At 42.6% G+C, this 19,602-nt stretch overlaps 1 protein-coding gene across 1 annotated transcript in view; it reads right to left on the bottom strand.

Moving 5' to 3' along the window:
* Positions 1-19,602, bottom strand: part of PRKN (parkin RBR E3 ubiquitin protein ligase) — an 887,548-nt gene that overhangs the window by 570,208 nt on the left and 297,738 nt on the right. Inside the window, exon 4 of the mRNA XM_063124475.1 lies at positions 7,182-7,300. Within this exon, the coding sequence (XP_062980545.1) occupies positions 7,182-7,300 (119 nt within the window). The remainder of the gene's footprint in view (positions 1-7,181; positions 7,301-19,602) is intronic.

Below are 19,602 nucleotides of genomic sequence, written 5' to 3'. Positions count from 1 at the left end.
TAGGAAGAGACACATGTGGGATTTTCTGCCTTGTGTCAAAATAACTTGGCTTGTTTGCTTACTATGCACCTTGACTTGGATGGTGTTTGGGTGTGTGTGTGCTATTTGCTGTTCCACTTCAGGTAGCAAAATGCTTTGGGCTGGCTCTGAATCTGGGAAGGGGGTTCATTTTTCGAAGTTTGCTGACACTACCTATTTTAGGCACATGAGTAACAGTACTCACCTTGGAACACTGAAAATACGAGGAATCGTGGACAGCACTCAAGGGGGCACAACTACTCATTTAAATTTCCATGCACTGTCATAAACTACTCTAGTGCAATGCCAATGGCATTAGTTGGCATGCCAATCCCCCTGGGAAAATGGCACCCAAGCAAATACGATTGGCATTGCACTAGAAAACTTTACTCTAGTGCAACATAATCTACATTAGTGGTTGTGCCCATTTGGATACCGCCCCGTGTATATTATATGCATAGGTTATTATATGCATTAACTGCATAGGTTGTGGGCTTGGCCCCATGCTCCCATCATCTGGACAAATTTGCATGCACTTTAAGTTTCCAATTTCAAGTTGTGGCACGGTTGACCCTGGATTATGTTGGTCTGCCCGGCCATGCTGTTCGGCTGTTAGACTCTGTTCCAAGCCTCACCCATTCATGCAGAAGAGAGCCCCTATTTTCATCCATAAGAAGAGCCATGCTGGATCAGACCAAAGGTCCATCTAGTCCACCACTATGTTCACACAGTAGCCAACGAGCTGTCAACCAGGAACCCACAGCAGGACATGGGTGCAACAGCACCCTCCTGCCCATGTTCCCCAGCAACTGGTGCATATAGGCTTACTGCCTCTGATACTGGAGGTAGCACATAAAATGTTGGAGGATACAGAAAAGAGAAGTGTGCCTTGTAGAGGATTTGCAAGCATTGGCAGAGAGGGGAATCTCCCCAACCCCTGGTATTTTAGACTACAGGAACACCAAGGTGGGTAGTCAAATGACATCTGGAATTACAGGTAAGCATGGTTTAGGAGAACAAAATGAAGCGGGACATAGGCTGATAGAATTCTGCCAGGACAACTCACTGTGCATAACAAACACTCTCTTCCAACAACTTAAAAGACGGCTTTATACATGGACTTCACCAGATGGCCGACACCGAAATCAGATTGACTACATCCTTTGCAGCCAAAGGTGGCGGACATCTATACAGACAGTAAAAACATGACCTGGAGCTGACTGTAGTTCAGATCACGAACTTCTTATTGCACAATTTAGAATCAAACTAAAGAGAATAGGGAAGACCTACAGATCAGTTAGATATGAGCTCACTAATATTCCTAATGAATATGCAGTGGAAGTGAATAATAGATTTAAGGGACTAGATTTAGTAGATAGGGTCCCGGAAGAACTATGGACAGAAGTTCGCAACATTGTCCAAAAGGTGGCAACAAAAAACGTCCCAAAGAAAAAGAAAACCAAGAAGGCAAGATGGCTGTCTGCTGAGACACTGGAAGTAGCCAATCTGGTTTTAGGCCTGGTTTTGGAATGGAAACTGCCTTGGTCGCCCTGTGGGACGACCTCTGCTGGGAGAGAGACAGGGGGAGTGCGACCCTGTTGGTTCTCCTGGACCTCTCAGCGGCCTTCGATACCATCGACCATGGTATCCTTCTGGATAGGTTGTCTGAGCTGGGAGTTGGAGGTACTGCATTGCAGTGGTTCCGCTCCTACTTGGATGGCTGATTCCAGAAGGTGGTGCTGGGGGATTATTGCTCTGTGCCGTGGCTCCTAAGCCATGGGGTTCCGCAGGGCTCTATCTTATCCCCTATGCTGTTTAACATATACATGAAGCCGCTGGGGGAGGTTATCCGGAGATGTGGACTGAGGTGTCATCAATATGCGGATGATACCCAGCTCTACCTTTCCTTTTCATCAAACCCAGGTGAGGCAGTGACTGTTCTGAACCAGTGCCTGGGCACGGTAATGGACTGGATGAGGGCTAACAAACTGAGACTCAATCCAGACAAGACGGAGGTACTGTTAGCGGGTGGTTCATCTGTCCGGCGAGGTGATGTTTGCCCTGTCCTGGACGGGGCTGCACTCTCCCTAAAGGATCGGGTCCTTAGTTTGGGGGTGCAGAACTGTCAGGTGAACTCAGTGGCAAAGAGCACCTTTTATCAGTTTAGGTTGATATACCAACTACGCCCTTATCTGGACAGAGATAGCCTAGCAACAGTTATCCATGCTCTGATAACCTCTCGCTTGGATTACTGCAATGCGTTATACGTGGGGCTGCCTTTGAAAACGGTCCGGAAGCTTCAGCTGGTACAAAATAGGGCAGCAAGGTTATTAACAGGGACTGGCCGGCGAGATCACATTATGCCAGTCCTTTTCCAGCTTCATTGGCTGCCAGTCCAGGTCCGGGCCCAATTCAAAGTGCTGGTATTGACATTTAAAGCCCTAAACGGTTTGGGGCCAGGTTATCTGAAGGAACGCCTCCTCCCATATGTACCTACCCGGACCTTAAGATCATCTACAGGGGCCCTTCTCCGTGAGCCCCTGTCAAAGGAAGTGAGGCAGGTGGCTACGAGGAGGAGGGCTTTCTCCACTGTGGCACCCCGGTTGTGGAACGAGCTCCCCAGAGAGGTCCGCCTGGCGCCTACACTGTACTGCTTTCGTCGCCAGCTGAAGACCTTTTTATTCTCCCAGGATTTTAACACTTAATTTTAACTTAAATTTAAATTTTACTGTTTTAACTCTGTATTTTAATCGTATATCAACTTTGCTGTGTGGTTTTATCCTGGTTGCGCTTTTTATACTGTATTTCGTAATTGTGTTTTAACCTGTTGGGTGTTTTATTGTGGTTTTAATTTTTGTGAACCGCCCAGAGAGCTTCGGCTATTGGGCGGTATAAAAATGTAATAAATAAATAAATAAATAAATAGCCCAAGAAAGAAGGAAAGCAAAAGGCAACAGTGATAGGGGGAGATATGCCTAACTAAATGCAAAATTCCAGAGGTTAGCCAGAAGAGATAAGGAATTATTTTTAAACAAGCAATGCGCGGAAGTGGAAGAAGACAATAGAATAGGAAGGACAAGAGACCTCTTCCAGAAAATTAGAAACATTGGAGGTAAATTCCAGGCAAAAATGGGTATGATCAAAAACAAAGATGGCAAGGACCTAACAGAAACAGAAGAGATCAAGAAAAGGTGGCAAGAATATACGGAAGAACTGTATAGGAAGGATAATAATATTGGGGATAGCTCAGACGTTGTGGTCAGTGAGTTAGAGCCAGACATCCTGAAGAGTGAGGTTGAATGGGCCTTAAGAAGCATTGCTAATAACAAGGCAGCAGGAGACGACGGTATCCCAGCTGAACTGTTTAAAATATTGCAAGATGATGCTGTCAAGGTGATGCATGCCATATGCCAACTAATTTGGAAAACACAAGAATGGCCATCAGACTGGAAAAAATCAACTTATATCCCCATACCAAAAAAGGGAAACACTAAAGAATGTTCCAACTATCGTACAGTGGCACTTATTTCACATGCCAGCAAGGTAATGCTCAAGATCCTGCAAGGTAGACTCCAGCAATTCATGGAGCGAGAATTGCCAGATGTACAAGCTGGGTTTAGAAAAGGCAGAGGAACTAGAGACCAAATTGCCAATATCTGCTGGATAATAGAGAAAGCCAGGGAGTTCCAGAAAAACATCTATTTCTGTTTTATTGACTATTCTAAAGCCTTTGACTGTGTGGATCATAACAAACTGTGGCAAGTTCTTGGTGGTATGGGGATACCAAGTCATCTAGTCTGCCTCCTGAGGAATCTGTATAACGAACAAGTAGCAACGGTAAGAACAGACCACGGAACAACGGACTGGTTTAAGATTGGGAAAGGAGTACGGCACGGCTGTATACTCTCACCTTATCTATTCAACTTGTATGCAGAACACATCATGCGACGTGCTGGGCTTGACGAATCCAAGGCTGGAGTTAAAATCGCAGGAAGAAACATTAACAATCTCAGATATGCAGATGACACCACTTTGATAGCTGAAAGCGAGGAGGAGCTGAGGAGCCTTATGACAAAGGTGAAAGAAGAAAGTGCAACAGCTGGATTGCAGTTAAACCTCAAAAAAACCAAGATTATGGCAACTAGCTTGATTGATAACTGGCAAATAGAGGGAGAAAACGTGGAGGCAGTGAAAGACTTTGTATTTCTGGGCGCAAAGATTACTGCAGACGCTGACTACAGCCAGGAAATCAGAAGACATTTACTTCTTGGGAGGAGAGCAATGACAAATCTTGATAAAATAGTTAAGAGCAGAGATACCACACTGACAACAAAGGCCCGCATAGTTAAAGCAATGGTATTCCCCGTAGTAACCTATGGCTGCGAGAGCTGGACCATAAGGAAAGCTGAGCGAAGGAAGATAGATGCTTTTGAACTGTGGTGTTGGAGGAAAATTCTGAGAGTGCCTTGGACTGCAAGAAGATCAAACCAGTCCATACTCCAGGAAATAAAGCCAGACTGCTCACTTGAGGGAATGGTATTAAAGGCAAAACTGGAGTACTTTGGCCACATAATGAGAAGACAGGATACCCTGGAGAAGAGGCTGATGCTAGGGAAAGTGGAAGGCAAAAGGAAGAGGGGCCAACCAAGGGCAAGATGGATGGATGATATTCTGGTGGTGACAGACTTGACCTTGGGGGAGCTAGGGGTGGCGACAGCCGACAGAAAGCTCTGGCGTGGGCTGGTCCATGAAGTCACGAAGAGTCGGAAGCGACTGAACGAATAAACAACAACAAAAGAAGTAAACACATTAAAAGACTCTAAATATGTTGAGTGGTGGTAATGTTGGATATGTTCAAGAGCAGGCAAATGAACCTTTCTGTGAATCTTGCTCACCCACCACTGGAATTTCTCCTCTCCCTCCCCACCAAAACCTGAAAAGGGTGTCTCTGCCTGCAGCTTAAAGTCAATATTAAGTCAAACAACATAGGAATGTATCAGGAGACACAATGCCTTAGAGCTCCTTTTCTCCTGAGGAAATATTTACATGTAGAATTTGAGAACCGTCAGCATCGCTGCCAATTAAAAAAAAAAAGGTATCAGATGCCAATTTTAAAGTAAATAAAGTCGATACTCAAATTGTAAAATGCTGAACAGATTGTTTTGGGCAAAAGAACAGGCCAATAACAAGGATTGCAGTAAATCTATAGATGTATTAGATGTTGTGGAAACATCTAATTACTGAAACATACACAAAAGTTGAAACAGTCAATGAAAACTATGAGAGAAACAGGAAATCAATGTGCTCTGCATCTTTCAGTTTTACCTTTATGCCCAGAACTGAAATATGGCTTCTGAGTTTGTGAGCTTCAATGACTCCTGTTCAATTATTTCAGAGAGCAAATAACTATCACGTGCAACAGCTCAGCCCTAATGAAATATTATTCCTTGTGTGAAAAAGACAAACACAGAAAGCAGCCTTAAGCTATCCCCACATAGTTACTGAAAAGAGCAAACAGAAATAACACTCCCCATTCTCATGGCTTGAAGTTAAACTGGTTTGGATGTAAGGCCAAACCACAGTTTAGCGCTATGAGGATAAACTGCAGTGCAGCAAGCCTTGGGATTGTGGTGCTCCCCTTGTTACTTTAAGGAAGAATCTTTGCTTCTCGTTCATCATCATCATCATCATCTTCATCCACAGCTTTCTACATCTTCTGAACCCAGACACACTGTGCTTCAACTTAATTAGGGTTTATCAAAACAAGCCAACTTCAAACCATAGTTTATGAAGCTGGCTTTTCCCCACTAACCATAGTTAAGATTGAGCACTGTTTAGGATTTGTATGATACATTAAACAACAGTTAATCTAAAAAAATGGAAGTGGAAGCTTTTAATCTCCTACTTGTGGCTGCCCCTGGGGAAACAGGCAAGTAAGCTCAGAAGGAGGCAAGGCTCATCTTTGAAACACTAAACTATGATTTAGCATTGCATCCAGACTAGGCCATATGATCGCTGTAGCGCATAAACATCAGAGTACTGCCCAGACTCTAAGCACGCCACCTTGTATCCTTTTAATGCATTGGCTGGCTTGGATTTATAGTTTCCATTTTTAAAGAAGTAATCTAACCCTTTACCCTTTTAGAAATAAAAGGTAACTGTACAGACAATAGTCAGTAGCCAACTCCTTTGCCCTTTCAGTGAGATTTATTATAGTGAGATTTAGGTGTATTGGAATAGGTAGGGAATGGGAGGGACTTTGATCACTGAAAAATCTAAATTAGAATGACTTGTTTGTATCTCTATCTGTCTGCCAAATCCAATACATGTTTACTTGGAGGTACATGAGATTGAGGTTATTATTAAAATGTTTATACCCTGCTTTCCCCTCAACAACAACAACAGCAAATGTTCAGGATGGCATACAATAAAACAGCAGCCATACAAATGCCAATGTAAAACTAATAAAATACAATAAAACTCATAAAATTGCCAAAACAAGAAAACAGCAGCAGTAAATGAATAATCATGAACCAGAGCAGAGTAAACTGTTGAAAGAAGAATCAGATGAAGGCACCAAAACATGAAAAAGATATTTGCCTGGTGACTGAATGCTAACCAAAAGACCAAGAGCGTTTTGGAGGTTGTTCCAAAAGTGACTTTTGAAGAACACAGTTTAAAATAGAAAATCCCTGACACTTTACTCATCCAGAGTAATCCAATAAAGTGGTAGCTCACTAGATGGGAAAGTATGATTAAATAAAACAAAAGAAAACATTGGGGAAATTGTATATAGTTTTGTGAACCGCCCAGGGAGCATCAGCTATTGGGCAGTATAAAAATGCAATAAAAAGATAAATATTTGTTGAAAATGTCTTCCAAATCCAAGTTTCCCCATTTTCAAATGTAAAAACTGGCCACTGTACTTCCATTTATTATTGTTCTTATTTATTTATTTATTTATTACATTTTTATACGCCCAATAGCCGAAGCTCTCTGGGCGGTTCTTCTTGTTAGTTATTTACCTCATTGTTGATTGCAAGATAATAGCCAAAATTTTGTATCACATTGGATTCAGCATTTAAAAGATTCTGTACAATATTTACCAATCGATCGTTTCACATTGGTCAACACCTTTTTAAAAGATAGAAACTCTTGCCTACCCTTGCCAGAGTCAGCGTCCCTTGCCTGCATGTTTTGCAACGGACCCGGAGCTTTCCAGGTTTCACATCGCGGCAGAAACTTTTGCAGAAAACATAAAAGCTGTTGTACCTAGCAGCACCTGTTGGGAAGAAAGGAAAAGAAAAGCCTTAATTTGCCACACCATCAAATTTACTGTGTGTGTGTGTGTGTGTGTGTGTGCGCGTGCACACACACACACATATAAAAGAACTCTGAAACAAATGTGAAATGTGCAGTATACTGGAATGACATATCAGAGGGGGGGGGGGGAAACATACTGCAAGTACTATAGTTTGATACACCAAAGGATGGCAGACGTTTTTATTGCATGTAGCAACCGATGTAGCATCCCTCCATTGCCCCTATGCAATGTTAACACAACCCTATTCATACTCAGCAGCTTCTTGATATGTGGAACAGAAACATTGTATAGTGGCTTCGTCTCTCCACCACCCTTTCCAGTTTGCAAGAATGGCTAGATCATCTCGATTATTACACTCCTTTTTATATTATTTATCTTGTCTCTTCTTTTTTAGCAACAAAGCACTGTCTTGGTGAGCACTGAAAAAATTGAAAGAGGGAAAAACAACACCAATAATGAACAGAGAGGGCACATGAAACAAAAGCTAGTAACACTAGTGCTGCAATGAGTTTGAGTTCCCTTTAAATCCCTCCCTAGGCAGATGGGGGCTGTTTCTCTGGAAGTAGCTGCTACGTCACTGGCATGAAATTTAAATTACCCACTCACATAGGTATGGATTCTTACCATGACACTGGCATGCCCCTTTCAGTGAGGTACCAATTCTGTGGTTGGGACCCACACATATATGTGGTTGGATTATTTAAATATTTCCTCATTGATGCCAGAGCCGCTCCTTGAAAAGTGGCTCTCTCAACTAGGGTGAAATGTTTTAAAAGACCCCTAAGAAGTTATTGCTTGAGAGTCTCTTCTGTGAGGATTTGAAGAGAAACCTGCAATGGGCGTTCTAACATAGCAAGGTCAATAGAGCCGAGAGACATCCTAGGAGCTCACAGCATATACTCTGAGGCGCCAATGATGGTATCGAGTTTTGTGCTCTCAGTTTCTCCGAGCCACAGGAAGTCCAGGGCAGCTTGACAGGAAGGAGAACATGAGCACCGGGGACGAGTTGTTTCTGTAATACCAGTTTTATTTTCAAATATCAGCTAATCAGGGACACAGGCAGGCAATCCTGGCCTCAAAGCATCATCAAGTCTTCAAAAGCCCAAAGCTCCCCACAAAATAAAAATATAATAATAACAACATAACCTCCATTCCAGGTTTCACGGCCCACAACCCATACCCAGACTGGGCAAATCACTCTCAGAGGCCCAAACTAGATGTGGTGCTCATTAGTCTCAATGGGAGCTTTCTTTCCGCTGTGAATAGCAGATGCAAGGGAGCTGATTCTGATTGGGCCCATGACAGGGTCAAAGGCTTAAAAACCTAAAATCTCCCCCAGCCATTGTCCCAATCTGGTCACACACACCCCAACCAGCTATTTGTGAGAGGAAAAATCAAGTACGCTGAGGCTACCGACGTGACAAATGCCCTGTTTGGCCCTCAGCCCCATTTCACCTATAGGAAGGTGTAAAACTGATTACAACAGTTGCTGAGGTGATCTACTGCCTTGATCACAAGATAATTAGCATTCATTGGGTGTGGCCAAGCCATGCCTAAGCTAAAGGGAGGCTTGGAATAAAAGCAAAGTACAACTTGTAACAATATCATAGCATGTAGAGCTGCTGCGAGTGGCGGAGGCCCCCTTCATACACCAAGGGACTGACTACTACTATGAAAGGCCACTTATATAGGCTGACCATATGAAAAGGAGGACAGGGCTCCTGTATCTTTAACAGTTGTAGAGAAAAGGGATTTCAACAGGTGTCATTTGTATGCATACAGCATCTGCTGAAATTCCTTCTTCATCACAATAGTTAAAGCTGCAGGTGCCCTACTCTCTTTTGTATCTGGTCAAGAGGGCAGGGCTCCTGCAGCTTTAACTGTTATGATGAAGACAAAATTTCACCAGGTGCTACATGCATTCAAATGACACTTGCTGAAATTCCCTTTTCTATACAACTTTAAAGATACAGGAGCCCTGTCCTCCTTTTCATATGGTCACCCTACATTTACTTAGTGTCCTGAGCTTGAGCACTGTAGAAAGAACAAAAGAGAGACCAAACCAATTAGCCTTACAATTTAAGAGCATCCTCAGACAAGTGTTTTATAGGATGTTCATTCCTGGCCACTTATGGATGTTTGCGGGTCTTTTTGATGACCATCTGCCTCCCACACGTCTCCCACCCCTTCTGCTCTATTTTCCATGACAAAATAAGACCCAGAAAATCTGGGGGTTTTGATTGAAGTGAAACTTGCCGCCATTTCCTGCTGTGTGCAGGAAAAGTAGTGTGATAAAAACGCCCACTGAATGGGTGCTGCTTCCTCTTTCTTCCCCATGTGAACCATCTAATGCCTGCCAGGTGTTTGGAGCTCCGACCACCCCAGTAGGCACAAAGGCAAACCTCCACCAACCCTATCCGGCACAGAAGAGCTTCTGAGTGGAAGGGGATGGCAGGGAAGCTTCCTTTGACTGTCCACTGAATGTCAAGGATGCAAAAGTAACCCCACCCCTTGAGGCAGGGGCATGTCCTGGTGACCACAAAAGAGAGAGGGAGGGAGAGAGGGGTACTTCTGCCCACTTTTTGGCTCTGGCTACACCCTTCATCAGCTGCACCCCCCAGCTGGTTTTTCCCATGGGTCAATGACCCTTCATAGAAAGAAGGTTCCCCAGAGCTTGTTTAGGGTTTTAGCAATTTGAATCTAGCCTGAAAACAAATTGACACCCAGTGAGGCTGATATAAACCTGTCATAATGTGATTCACTGTGCCAGCAGCCTTTTGAACCAACCTACTGATGTTTCTGGACTCTGTTCAAGGGCAGCACTACATAGAAAGCAGTACAGTAATCTTAACTTGCTTGCATAAGCCATCCTGGCAGAGGGCTGGCTGGGGGGGGGGGGGGTAGGGCTATCTCAGTTGGCAAGCCCCACCCTCTCTGCCTCTCACTGGTTATAAGGGCCCTTTTGACTGAGGAGCTCCCCGAATGCTGGAGTTGGCCCTGTTTAACTTTGCACACCAGAAGAAATATGCTGGAAGCTCACTTCTGTGCACTGAAAGCTGTCAGGCTACCAAATGTTAATTTACTGCTTCCTTAATGAAAAGGCAATCTTTCAACATTAGACATAGAACGAAACAGAAAAGTTGACAAGTTACAGGCTTTTCAATTTATTGGACTAATTTAAAACATAATAGCATTAAATATTTGACTGGTAAGCTCTTGTTGTGAGCCAGTTCAAAGTTACTGTAATTAATTTACCTGCAGCTCAGGGTGCAAACTACATTTACGAATGCCAATAAGTGGAACCAGCAGTGGAATAAGAAGAGGGTGTGCAGAGGGGCAGCCGTGTTCATTTTACTTGAGGACCACCACAATTTCAACCACCTGTGCTTACTTCTGCCATTATGTGCTTTTAAGTATTTTGAGAATCTTAAACCCCATCCTTTGTGACATTTCAGAATTTTTCGAAAGGGTGATCAGTGACTTGTCATATTGTTCTGCTTATTGGGGGGTCAAGGGTGGAGGGTGTTCTTATACAGCGTCAGAGGCAGTCTGGGGTCAAAGGCAACAAAGTCCACACCAAGACTAAGGCACCAAACAAGGACAAATATGAAGTCACAGAGCAATTTAAGGTCTAGGCCAGTAAGGAGTAAGGTTCCAGCAAAGAGTACAACACATGGAAGAGTCCAAACATGAAGTTACTAGGAAATGCAGAGTCTACTCACAAGAAGGCCAGTGGAAGGAGTAACAGGTCATCAGAGGCAAGGAGATCAGCAGCTAGAGCTAGCATAAAGACATTGTTCCAGTAGCCCTTCTTGCTCATAATTGAGACTTATAAACTGCAGCTTTCAGAGCCCCACCCAGGGCTCAGCTGCAGGACATCAGAGGCTTCTGGAAGGACTCCTCCTCAACTGGAAGGCCCTGTTCCCAAGGAGCTCTTTACTCATGAGGAGCCTTCAGCTGCAACTGGGCACTTCTTACACTGATTGTTCCGGCCTTCCTCTTGAAACTTTGCTGCTCTTGGGAAATCAGTAGTCACTCTGCCTCTGTCTCAGAGGGAGAGCTCCCCTCCTCTTGCCTGGATGGATCCATGGTCATCTTACCCAAGGGCCCAGGCTCCTCCTAGTTTCTGGCATGGGCTGCTCCTTGAGGCAATTTGTCTCCAGGAGTTCTAGCTCTTCCTCTGAAGAGGATTCCTCCAGTGGGGGCATGACATATATGATAATGAAAGTATTGCTCATATTTGTAAAATTCCTGAATTTATGTTTACACAGGAGCTAATCCCAGGAGCTCAGGACCACTGTTCAGAAGTACAGCACATGCCTGGCATACTGAAAGGCTCCCTATTCCATCCTCTCAATTTAATTAGTTAATTTGGTTATTATTGTATCTACTCTCTGATTGTTGTTGTTGTTGTTGTTGTTATTCTGGACAGCACCTATCCTGTTTGAACACTGATGTTTAAGTGACACTGACAATAAATTGCAGAAAAGTGGCAAGAAAACAAGGCAAAAGTCTAGAGGCCTGTGTGTGTGTCTTCAGCAACAAAAGAGAAAACGGAGGTGTGAATTGTGAACCACTTCCTATTTACTGTACATCGTAAAACCTTGCACACACAAAATAGTAGGCAACCACTGTGCTTAGCTCAAGCCCCAACACTATCAGTCTCTTTCATGAATACTATTAAAAAGAAATCACAAGCATTAAACTTAACACAGCAGAAATATGTCTGGAATAGAGCTAGATGAAGCCTGCAAACAAGCAGGACCTGTGCAGAGATCCGGAATAACTCGCAATTGTCTTTCTCCCGGCAAAACGGCTGGATGTTGAGAGCACTACAGGAGGCACACTCAGATCTTCGAGAAGGGAATAAATGGACATTTCCAGCAAACCCTCCACACTGCTTTATGCAGATGGACTGATGGCAATCTCACACTTCTATAGCCACATTATTGGGCTTCTGTAGAGAGCAACATCGCCAGCCATGAACTCAAGAGCAATCAGAATAAATTAAAAGGATATGAATGTACTGCACCACACAAGCGACACAAATCCTCATCTAACATTAACAGTCCCAGTTTCCCGAGAATCATCAGGATAATTTTTTCTACAAATAGCCTTGATTGAGATTATCTCTCTTTGTTTTGGGGGCAAAAGGAGGTGAAAATAAATCTGCCTCATATACAACACCAACTCTGAAGGGGTATTAAAACAGAAAATTGTAATTACAGCCAAGCGCCAGCAATCACTAGAACTGCTGCAGTATCAACCTTACAACCTTGTCTTCCCTCATTCAATCAAGCGCTGAAGGTTCTCATGGCGTTTTCCATTAATATTTCATAGCACTGGCACTCTGCTAAAATGCGCAGCTACAGCAATTGCCAATTAAAACATTAAGGTCCTATTTTAACATGCAAGTGTTGGTGCTGAATGTGTGTGGATGCACATACACACAAAGGAGTGGTTCATTTTCAGAGTTATACGACATGAGTTTCTCCAAATTGTTGGTGATCGTTCTCCCACAGTGCCCATTATGACACTGAACTCAGTGCGTCTGGTATATAATCATATACAAGAATGACACTAAAACCCATAGTGCTATTAAATTTGCTAGATACTTTTTAACGCACAGCCCTACAGCAGTGCTCGTGCGCAAAACGTGAGGATTTTTTTTTAAAAAAAAATTCCCGCTCACCCCACCCCCAATGGGCTCAGGGCACCTGAGGAGCTCTGTGCCTCGTGCCCGGCTCCTAGCTACTCATGGTTACTCGCGAGGAACTGGGACAACCTGTGCTGCCCGTCCACATGTTCCACGGTCTCGGGATCATCCCGAGACCGCGGAAAAATTGCAACAGAGTGTAGGGTGATATCCCAGGCCAAGGGACAGATCATACCTCCCTGCTCCCGGGATGCTCTGTGCATCATGTGGATAGCACCCCGTCTAGCTGTGCCCTCAGTCAGGCAACTCTTTCACTATCACAATCTTAAAGCGTCTTAGGCACCACCTTCATCTGTAATTTGGACCTGAATCTTTGTATAGTTTGGAATCAAAATGTGTATATTCTGAGGACACATCGATGACAACCAAACAAAACATCACAACACAGATTTACCCCTGTCTTAAATCTAGATATTTCAGCCCTGCCCTGAGTTAGAAAGTGTTTTAAATGAACCTAAGAGGATCTTTCCTAGAAGTACAGTTTACATGGGGAAAATCTCTGGTGTTCCATTACAACCCTATGCTTACACAGAAAAATGGCAGGGTTATCTTTCCCTCCTGTTCTTCTTTGTTTGAAAGCAAGTCTTCCCATGGGCACTTTAGAAAGAAAAGAGAACAAACTATTGGGTCATTGTTATTCACAGCTGCAGTGTAACATGCAGTTTGCTCCTTAGTGCCTTATTCTTCACTGCTCCATCTTTAATTATAAAACAATGGCAATTCTATAACTGTCTCTCTATGATGTGCAAGTTTTCACTAACTTTCAAAGGAGCTTTGGTTTGACCTGGAAGATTTTTTTTTTTAAAAAAAAAATATGAAGATGTTATTTCCAAGCCGTCAAACTTCTGGGAGGTTTTAAATCAGTTTTAAAATGGCTAAGGAAACTAATTTGATTCTATTGTTCCACTAAAGAGTTCAAAACCAATCCTCCCTGAGGCCAGTAATCTAATTTGGCTGTTTAACATCCCTAGGGGAATCAATCTGTCCATAGAAGATGATGGGTCAAAGAATCATTATATTAATAAACTTAATTTTTCCTTGACTAGATTAATTACAGCGCACTGAAATGGAAGTAAAAACTTTATTATATGTTTAAATAAAGAAGAAATGATTTGCCTAAACATCCAAGTGAATATTTATGTGTGTGGAATGATGTCATACTCTGGGGGGAGGGGGCAAGAGATATCTGCTGTTTCTTTTATTATATATCAAATGAAATGTTTGTTATTTATTATAGAAAGAAAATCCCCTCTTGAAATCAATTCCTATGGTAACTTACAATACTAAGTCAAAAAACTGAATACAAAGCATTTAAAAACATAAAAGCAGCAGGATCCTAAATCAAAGAAAAGCAACATAACATTTATTTATTTATTACATTTTTATACTGCCCAATAGCCGAAGCTCTCTGGGCAGTTCACAATCTCAGAGAGAGAGAGAGAGAGAGAGAGAGAGAGAGAGAGAGAGAGAGAGAGAGGCGCGGTTTAGATTAAAAATTTAGGAAAATAAGAAGGCACATCAACGCCAGCACCAGGCAAGTGTCCCTCGGGAAAGCACAATCAATTGATGACGAAGATGGATGCCTTTTGCCCTGGTCTGGATAGACAGGGATACCAAAAAGTAGAAGAGGTCAGAAGGAGTAGAACATAAACAGGTAAAGAAAGGAATACAGACGTCTCTTCACGAAAAGAGACTGTGTGAGTGTTCAGGATGTAAGAAGAGCCATATTGGATCAGACCAAAGGTTCATCTACTAGCATTCTGTTCACACAGTGGCCAGCCCACGGAAAACCCACAAGCAGGACATGAGTCCAGCAATGAATACATAGTGGCCAGCCAGCTGCCCATGGGAAACCCGCAGGGCATGAGTGTGGGTGACTGTATTAGAGCTTCCAAAACCAAGTATGAACTAGCACATGACTTTCTATTGAGGCACTGTGATGCCACTGTTATGCACTCCACCTCTATGTGGTGGTTCACACACTCACCTGGTGAGAGTGGTCATTTTGTGGTGGAGGGACTGAGCATGCATACTCCTTCCCAATACATATAAGTCATTGGAAGAGTTTGAATCTTTACACCAATAATTTGTGTGGAGGCTCATTTTGCACAAACTTTCATATTCAAGTGAGGGGGTGGGGAGATTTCATGTCTCAATGCACTGTTTTATACAATGCTTGTAGCAATGGTGCATACAATGCTTTATATGTGCAGTAGGAAGGAGCATCCATCCCTGCCTCCATTCACTGCAGGACAATGATCTTCAACCAAGTACATGTGTAAACCAGATCTCTGTCTAGTTCCTGCAACTACTACTTGTCCGAGAAACAAGAAGGTAAGCCTCTCGCCTCACCTTCGCCCTTGCCTTCTACCACCTCCCTTTTTGAGAACCTAAATGTTGGGGACAAATTAATCTAATCTTAGCTAAACACACAGATATTGGCATAGAGTTTTAAAGGTCAACACCAGCACTTTGAATTGGTATACTATTTCCATATGGGTATATAATTAATTTGAGAAATGGATGCAAACCATATGCTGAGAAAGGGCTGTTTAATAAAAGAATGGAATGGTTCCAAGTTATTAACAGACCTGTGACATTACAATAATTCCAAAATTCATTTTAAGTAATTAATAATATGTCTACAATATTATTAAGCCTGTATCATTCAAACAACATGGCATCTTGAACAGGCTTCATTTGGTTCAGTTGACTAAACCACACATCCCAGCTATTTAATTTAGTTTTTAAAGTATCTGGAAAAGTACTGCACAAAGTTGATGATTAGAAACTTTGAATTTCTGTCTGAGGCTGTATTTCTTCAGCCTGAAATTAACAGCTGGTTTCTGATGCACATGGCTAATTTCATTTTCAAGTCCAGATTGTTAATCCCATTTACTTCCAACTGCTGCTGGTTACCCCCTTTGCTGGCAAAATTTGAATTTTACACACAGTTGCATAAAAGCAAAACATTTTCTTACTGCAATGCCCTGGTGCACCTTTTGAAAAGAGAAAGTGAATTCTATCATTTGAAAAGCTAAAGTTTGAGGTGAGGACAGGCACAGTTGTTTAAATCATTTACCTGTTCGACAAAAAGTAAACTCATTGGCCATGGCCCAAAGATGTCAGGTAACAAACCTTCTGAATGGGTTTGACACCATCTTTTACACAGGGCCTTGTCAGTTCTGACAAAAAGGCATCTTTGGAGAAGTTGCTTAGTAACCCAGGTACACCCCACTGACCCCTACAGTGTGTGTGTGGATGCTTACGTGCATTGTGCTTATGTTGTGCCTCATTTTTCAATCTCACCCCATATCCATTCCTCTTCAAATCTAAACACTTAGGGGCAGTATTGATTTTCTAGAACTATGCATATAAAGAGAAGGAGTTTTTTATTGGTAAATGATTTAATTCCTTCCTTCCTTTTGCACTCTGCTTTTCTGCCAACTGGCAGTGTAGATCCATATTCAGAAGTGACATTCAATGGGTGAGCAAAAGCCAGTCACCGTCTTGCAGACTGTCTTACTTCATTTGCTGCCCTGAGCTCAAGCCTGGCTCCAGGCTGTGGTGGCCTTCAGCAAAATACCCACTGGCATTAGCAGGCAGCTAGAAAGCCCTATTTTAAATGCCCCACAATGCCCTTGATGTAGTGTCACTCCAACCCACCTGCCCAGCACAGATGTCTGTGCAGGTGGGTGCTGCCAAGGTTCTGGTAGGGCCTTGGCAGCTGCCCAACAGTGCCCAGTACTAATGTAAGGTGACCATATGAAAAGGAGGACAGGGCACCTGTATCTTTAACAGTTGCATAGAAAAAGGAATTTCAGCAGGAGTCATTTATATATATGGAGAACCTGGTGAAATTTCCTCTTCATCACCACAGTTAAAGCTGCAGGTGCCCTGCCCTCTTTTAAATCTGGTCACTCTAGTATAGCTCCTGCAGCTTTAACTATGGTCATGAAGAGGGAATTTCACCAGGTTCTCCATATATACAAATGACTCCTGATGAAATTCCTTTTTCTATGCAACTGTTAAAGATACATGAGCCCTGTCCTCCTTTTCATATGGTCACCCTAACTAATGCTTACAATGTCTGAGCTCCTTAGTGAAGGAGCAGGAAAAATGTAATTGATAATAATAAACAATAGCTATCAGATCAAGGAAGAAAGAGATGTGTAGGCCTTCAGATGCAGCTGTACTCCAATTCTCATTATTCCTGACTATTGGCCAGCTTGGCTGGGGCTGATGGGTGTTGGAGTTCAACATCATCCAGAGGGCCACAGTTTCCCCATGTCTGCCTTACATGGTTACTATTTTAAAGCCAGTTCAGTGTACATCCATTATACGGGAGCCAGGGAAAGGAAGAAACAGTAGAGATTTCCCAGGCAGACAAAGACGGCAATGCAAGTATATTCTAACAGCCCATCTTATGGTGTTTTCCAGAAGGGCTAAGATTAACAGATGGGGGTAGGGGTGCATGGGAGGAAACAACAGGTACTGAACACCTGATTGCCCAGGTAAGTTGCTTTTGGGGAGGTGTAAATATAAAGAACACATCTTTTTTTCTCCCCTATGGTAAGATTTCCCAGATTCAGGCCTTGCTCCTCTGATAGAAAAAAATAAAGGGGACTGAGTGGTTTGGTTTTGCTACAGCAGGTGACTGTAACATTTAAGGTCTTCTTAGTGGTAGCACTTCACATTTGGAACTCTCTGCAAAAGGGGGTAAAATTTTCTATCTCCCTACTGACCCATATAAAGGACTAAAGGGCAATCTTTTCTTAGGGAGACTTCACTCAATGTACCGATGAAGATTTGGTTAACTGCTTTTAAGTCATTAAAGGTGCAAGCCCATGCATGTTTGGACAGAAAAAAAGTCCTACAACTCCTAGCATTCCCCAGCCAGAAGTGTTGTAGGACTTTTTTCTGTCTAATCATGCATAAGATGGCATCTTACTTGTGTGTTTTAAAAAATATATTATTGGCTTCCCAAATTTATTGAAATAAGGTATTTTGGGCTGGCATGTGATGCTTTAAATTGTTTTAATATTTCCAGTGAACCACTTTTACTGAGAAGTGATATACAAATTGAATAAAACAGTCCTCCTGCCAGTATGCCTTTTATGCCTTTTGATTTGGGGTAAGGTGGGAATAAATGTCTTGAGAAGTGATTTATATTATCACCATAACCCCAACAAGTTGTTCTAATCCAATCTTAGATGTGCTGTAGACCACACCGCTAGCCAACATGGTGTATGGAAAATTCTGCAGATGTTCTAAAAGGAAAACAAACAGCCTTCAAAGGGAGCGAAATTATGACAAGCCACACAGCAAATCATTAGAAAGGGTGAGAACAATCAAAACTAAACTCGAAGAGCTTTAAAGATTCCTTGCCTTGAATAACTCATGTGGGAAACAAAATAAATGCCATAAAGCCTAATGCAGCCTCAATAGAAATCTGGAGCATTAAATTTTATATTAAACATAAATTATTCACAAAAATCTGTAACACTTTCTCGAAAGGGTCAGTGATAAATACTTGATAGAACATAAAAGCCACAAACATGCTTATAAATTAGTAAGCATGTTATGAATGGCAGTATAAACTCTTAATAAACCGTAACTGACAGCATTAACTATTCATAACAAGTGTCATAGAGAAGGACATCTGTATATCAGTATATTTGAGACACCCGCTAGATATAGATATCGAGATGAATTTATAAGGCAGCGCAGAGAAAAAATTTGAACATTTGGCTTTTGCCATGATTATGAATAAATACCAAACTGTACGTCAGCTAGTAGAACTCAGGGGTCCCCCACATTTTTGGATCTGTGGGCATAATTGTGACTTCGGAAACTGCTGTGGGCACCACCACAAAATGTCTCCCATGGAGGATGTGGCTAGTTACATAATGGCTGCCGTGGGGGCCTGGCTAGTCAAAGGTGAGCTACAGAAATGGGGGAAGCGAAATATTGAGGTTAGAGGCTGGGAAGGAGGGGAAAATAGCAAGGCAAAGGGGTAGAGGAGAGAGATAGATCAAGGCTGGAAGGGAAGGGGAAACAGGAAAGCGAAGAGCAAGAGCAAGGATAAAGGCTAAGAGAGAGGAGAAACAGTGACCCAATGAAGGGAGGATAGAAATAGCTAGGCTACAAAGAGAAGGAAAGAAGATTACCCTAACATTTTCCAAAGGTTTTTTTTTTTAATAGGAAGGGGGCAGGGAGTGGAGAGCTTCATGGACACCCTTGGAGGTGACCTCGGGCACCATGGGACCTATGAGTGGTGTACTGGGTACCCCTGATAAGGAAATATGACATAGGAATGGATGAGTCTTTGCATAATGAGCAGAGTCCAGGGGGTAGGGTCAATTGCAGGTACTAGTCCTAGAGTATGCATCCAATTCTTCAAGTTCAACAGCGTCATTTAGTTATGTGCCCAGTCAGTAGCTGTGATCACTTTCTGGAATTTCACTTCTCAAGTAGAACTGGGTGCAAACAACCCATTTTTCCACAGTTACTATTACAATGCATATTTTGATGCAGTTGAGAT

Source organism: Elgaria multicarinata, chromosome 4 (assembly GCF_023053635.1).
Source record: "Elgaria multicarinata webbii isolate HBS135686 ecotype San Diego chromosome 4, rElgMul1.1.pri, whole genome shotgun sequence".
NCBI lineage: Eukaryota > Metazoa > Chordata > Lepidosauria > Squamata > Anguidae > Elgaria > Elgaria multicarinata.
This window is presented reverse-complemented; position numbering and strand designations above follow the sequence as displayed.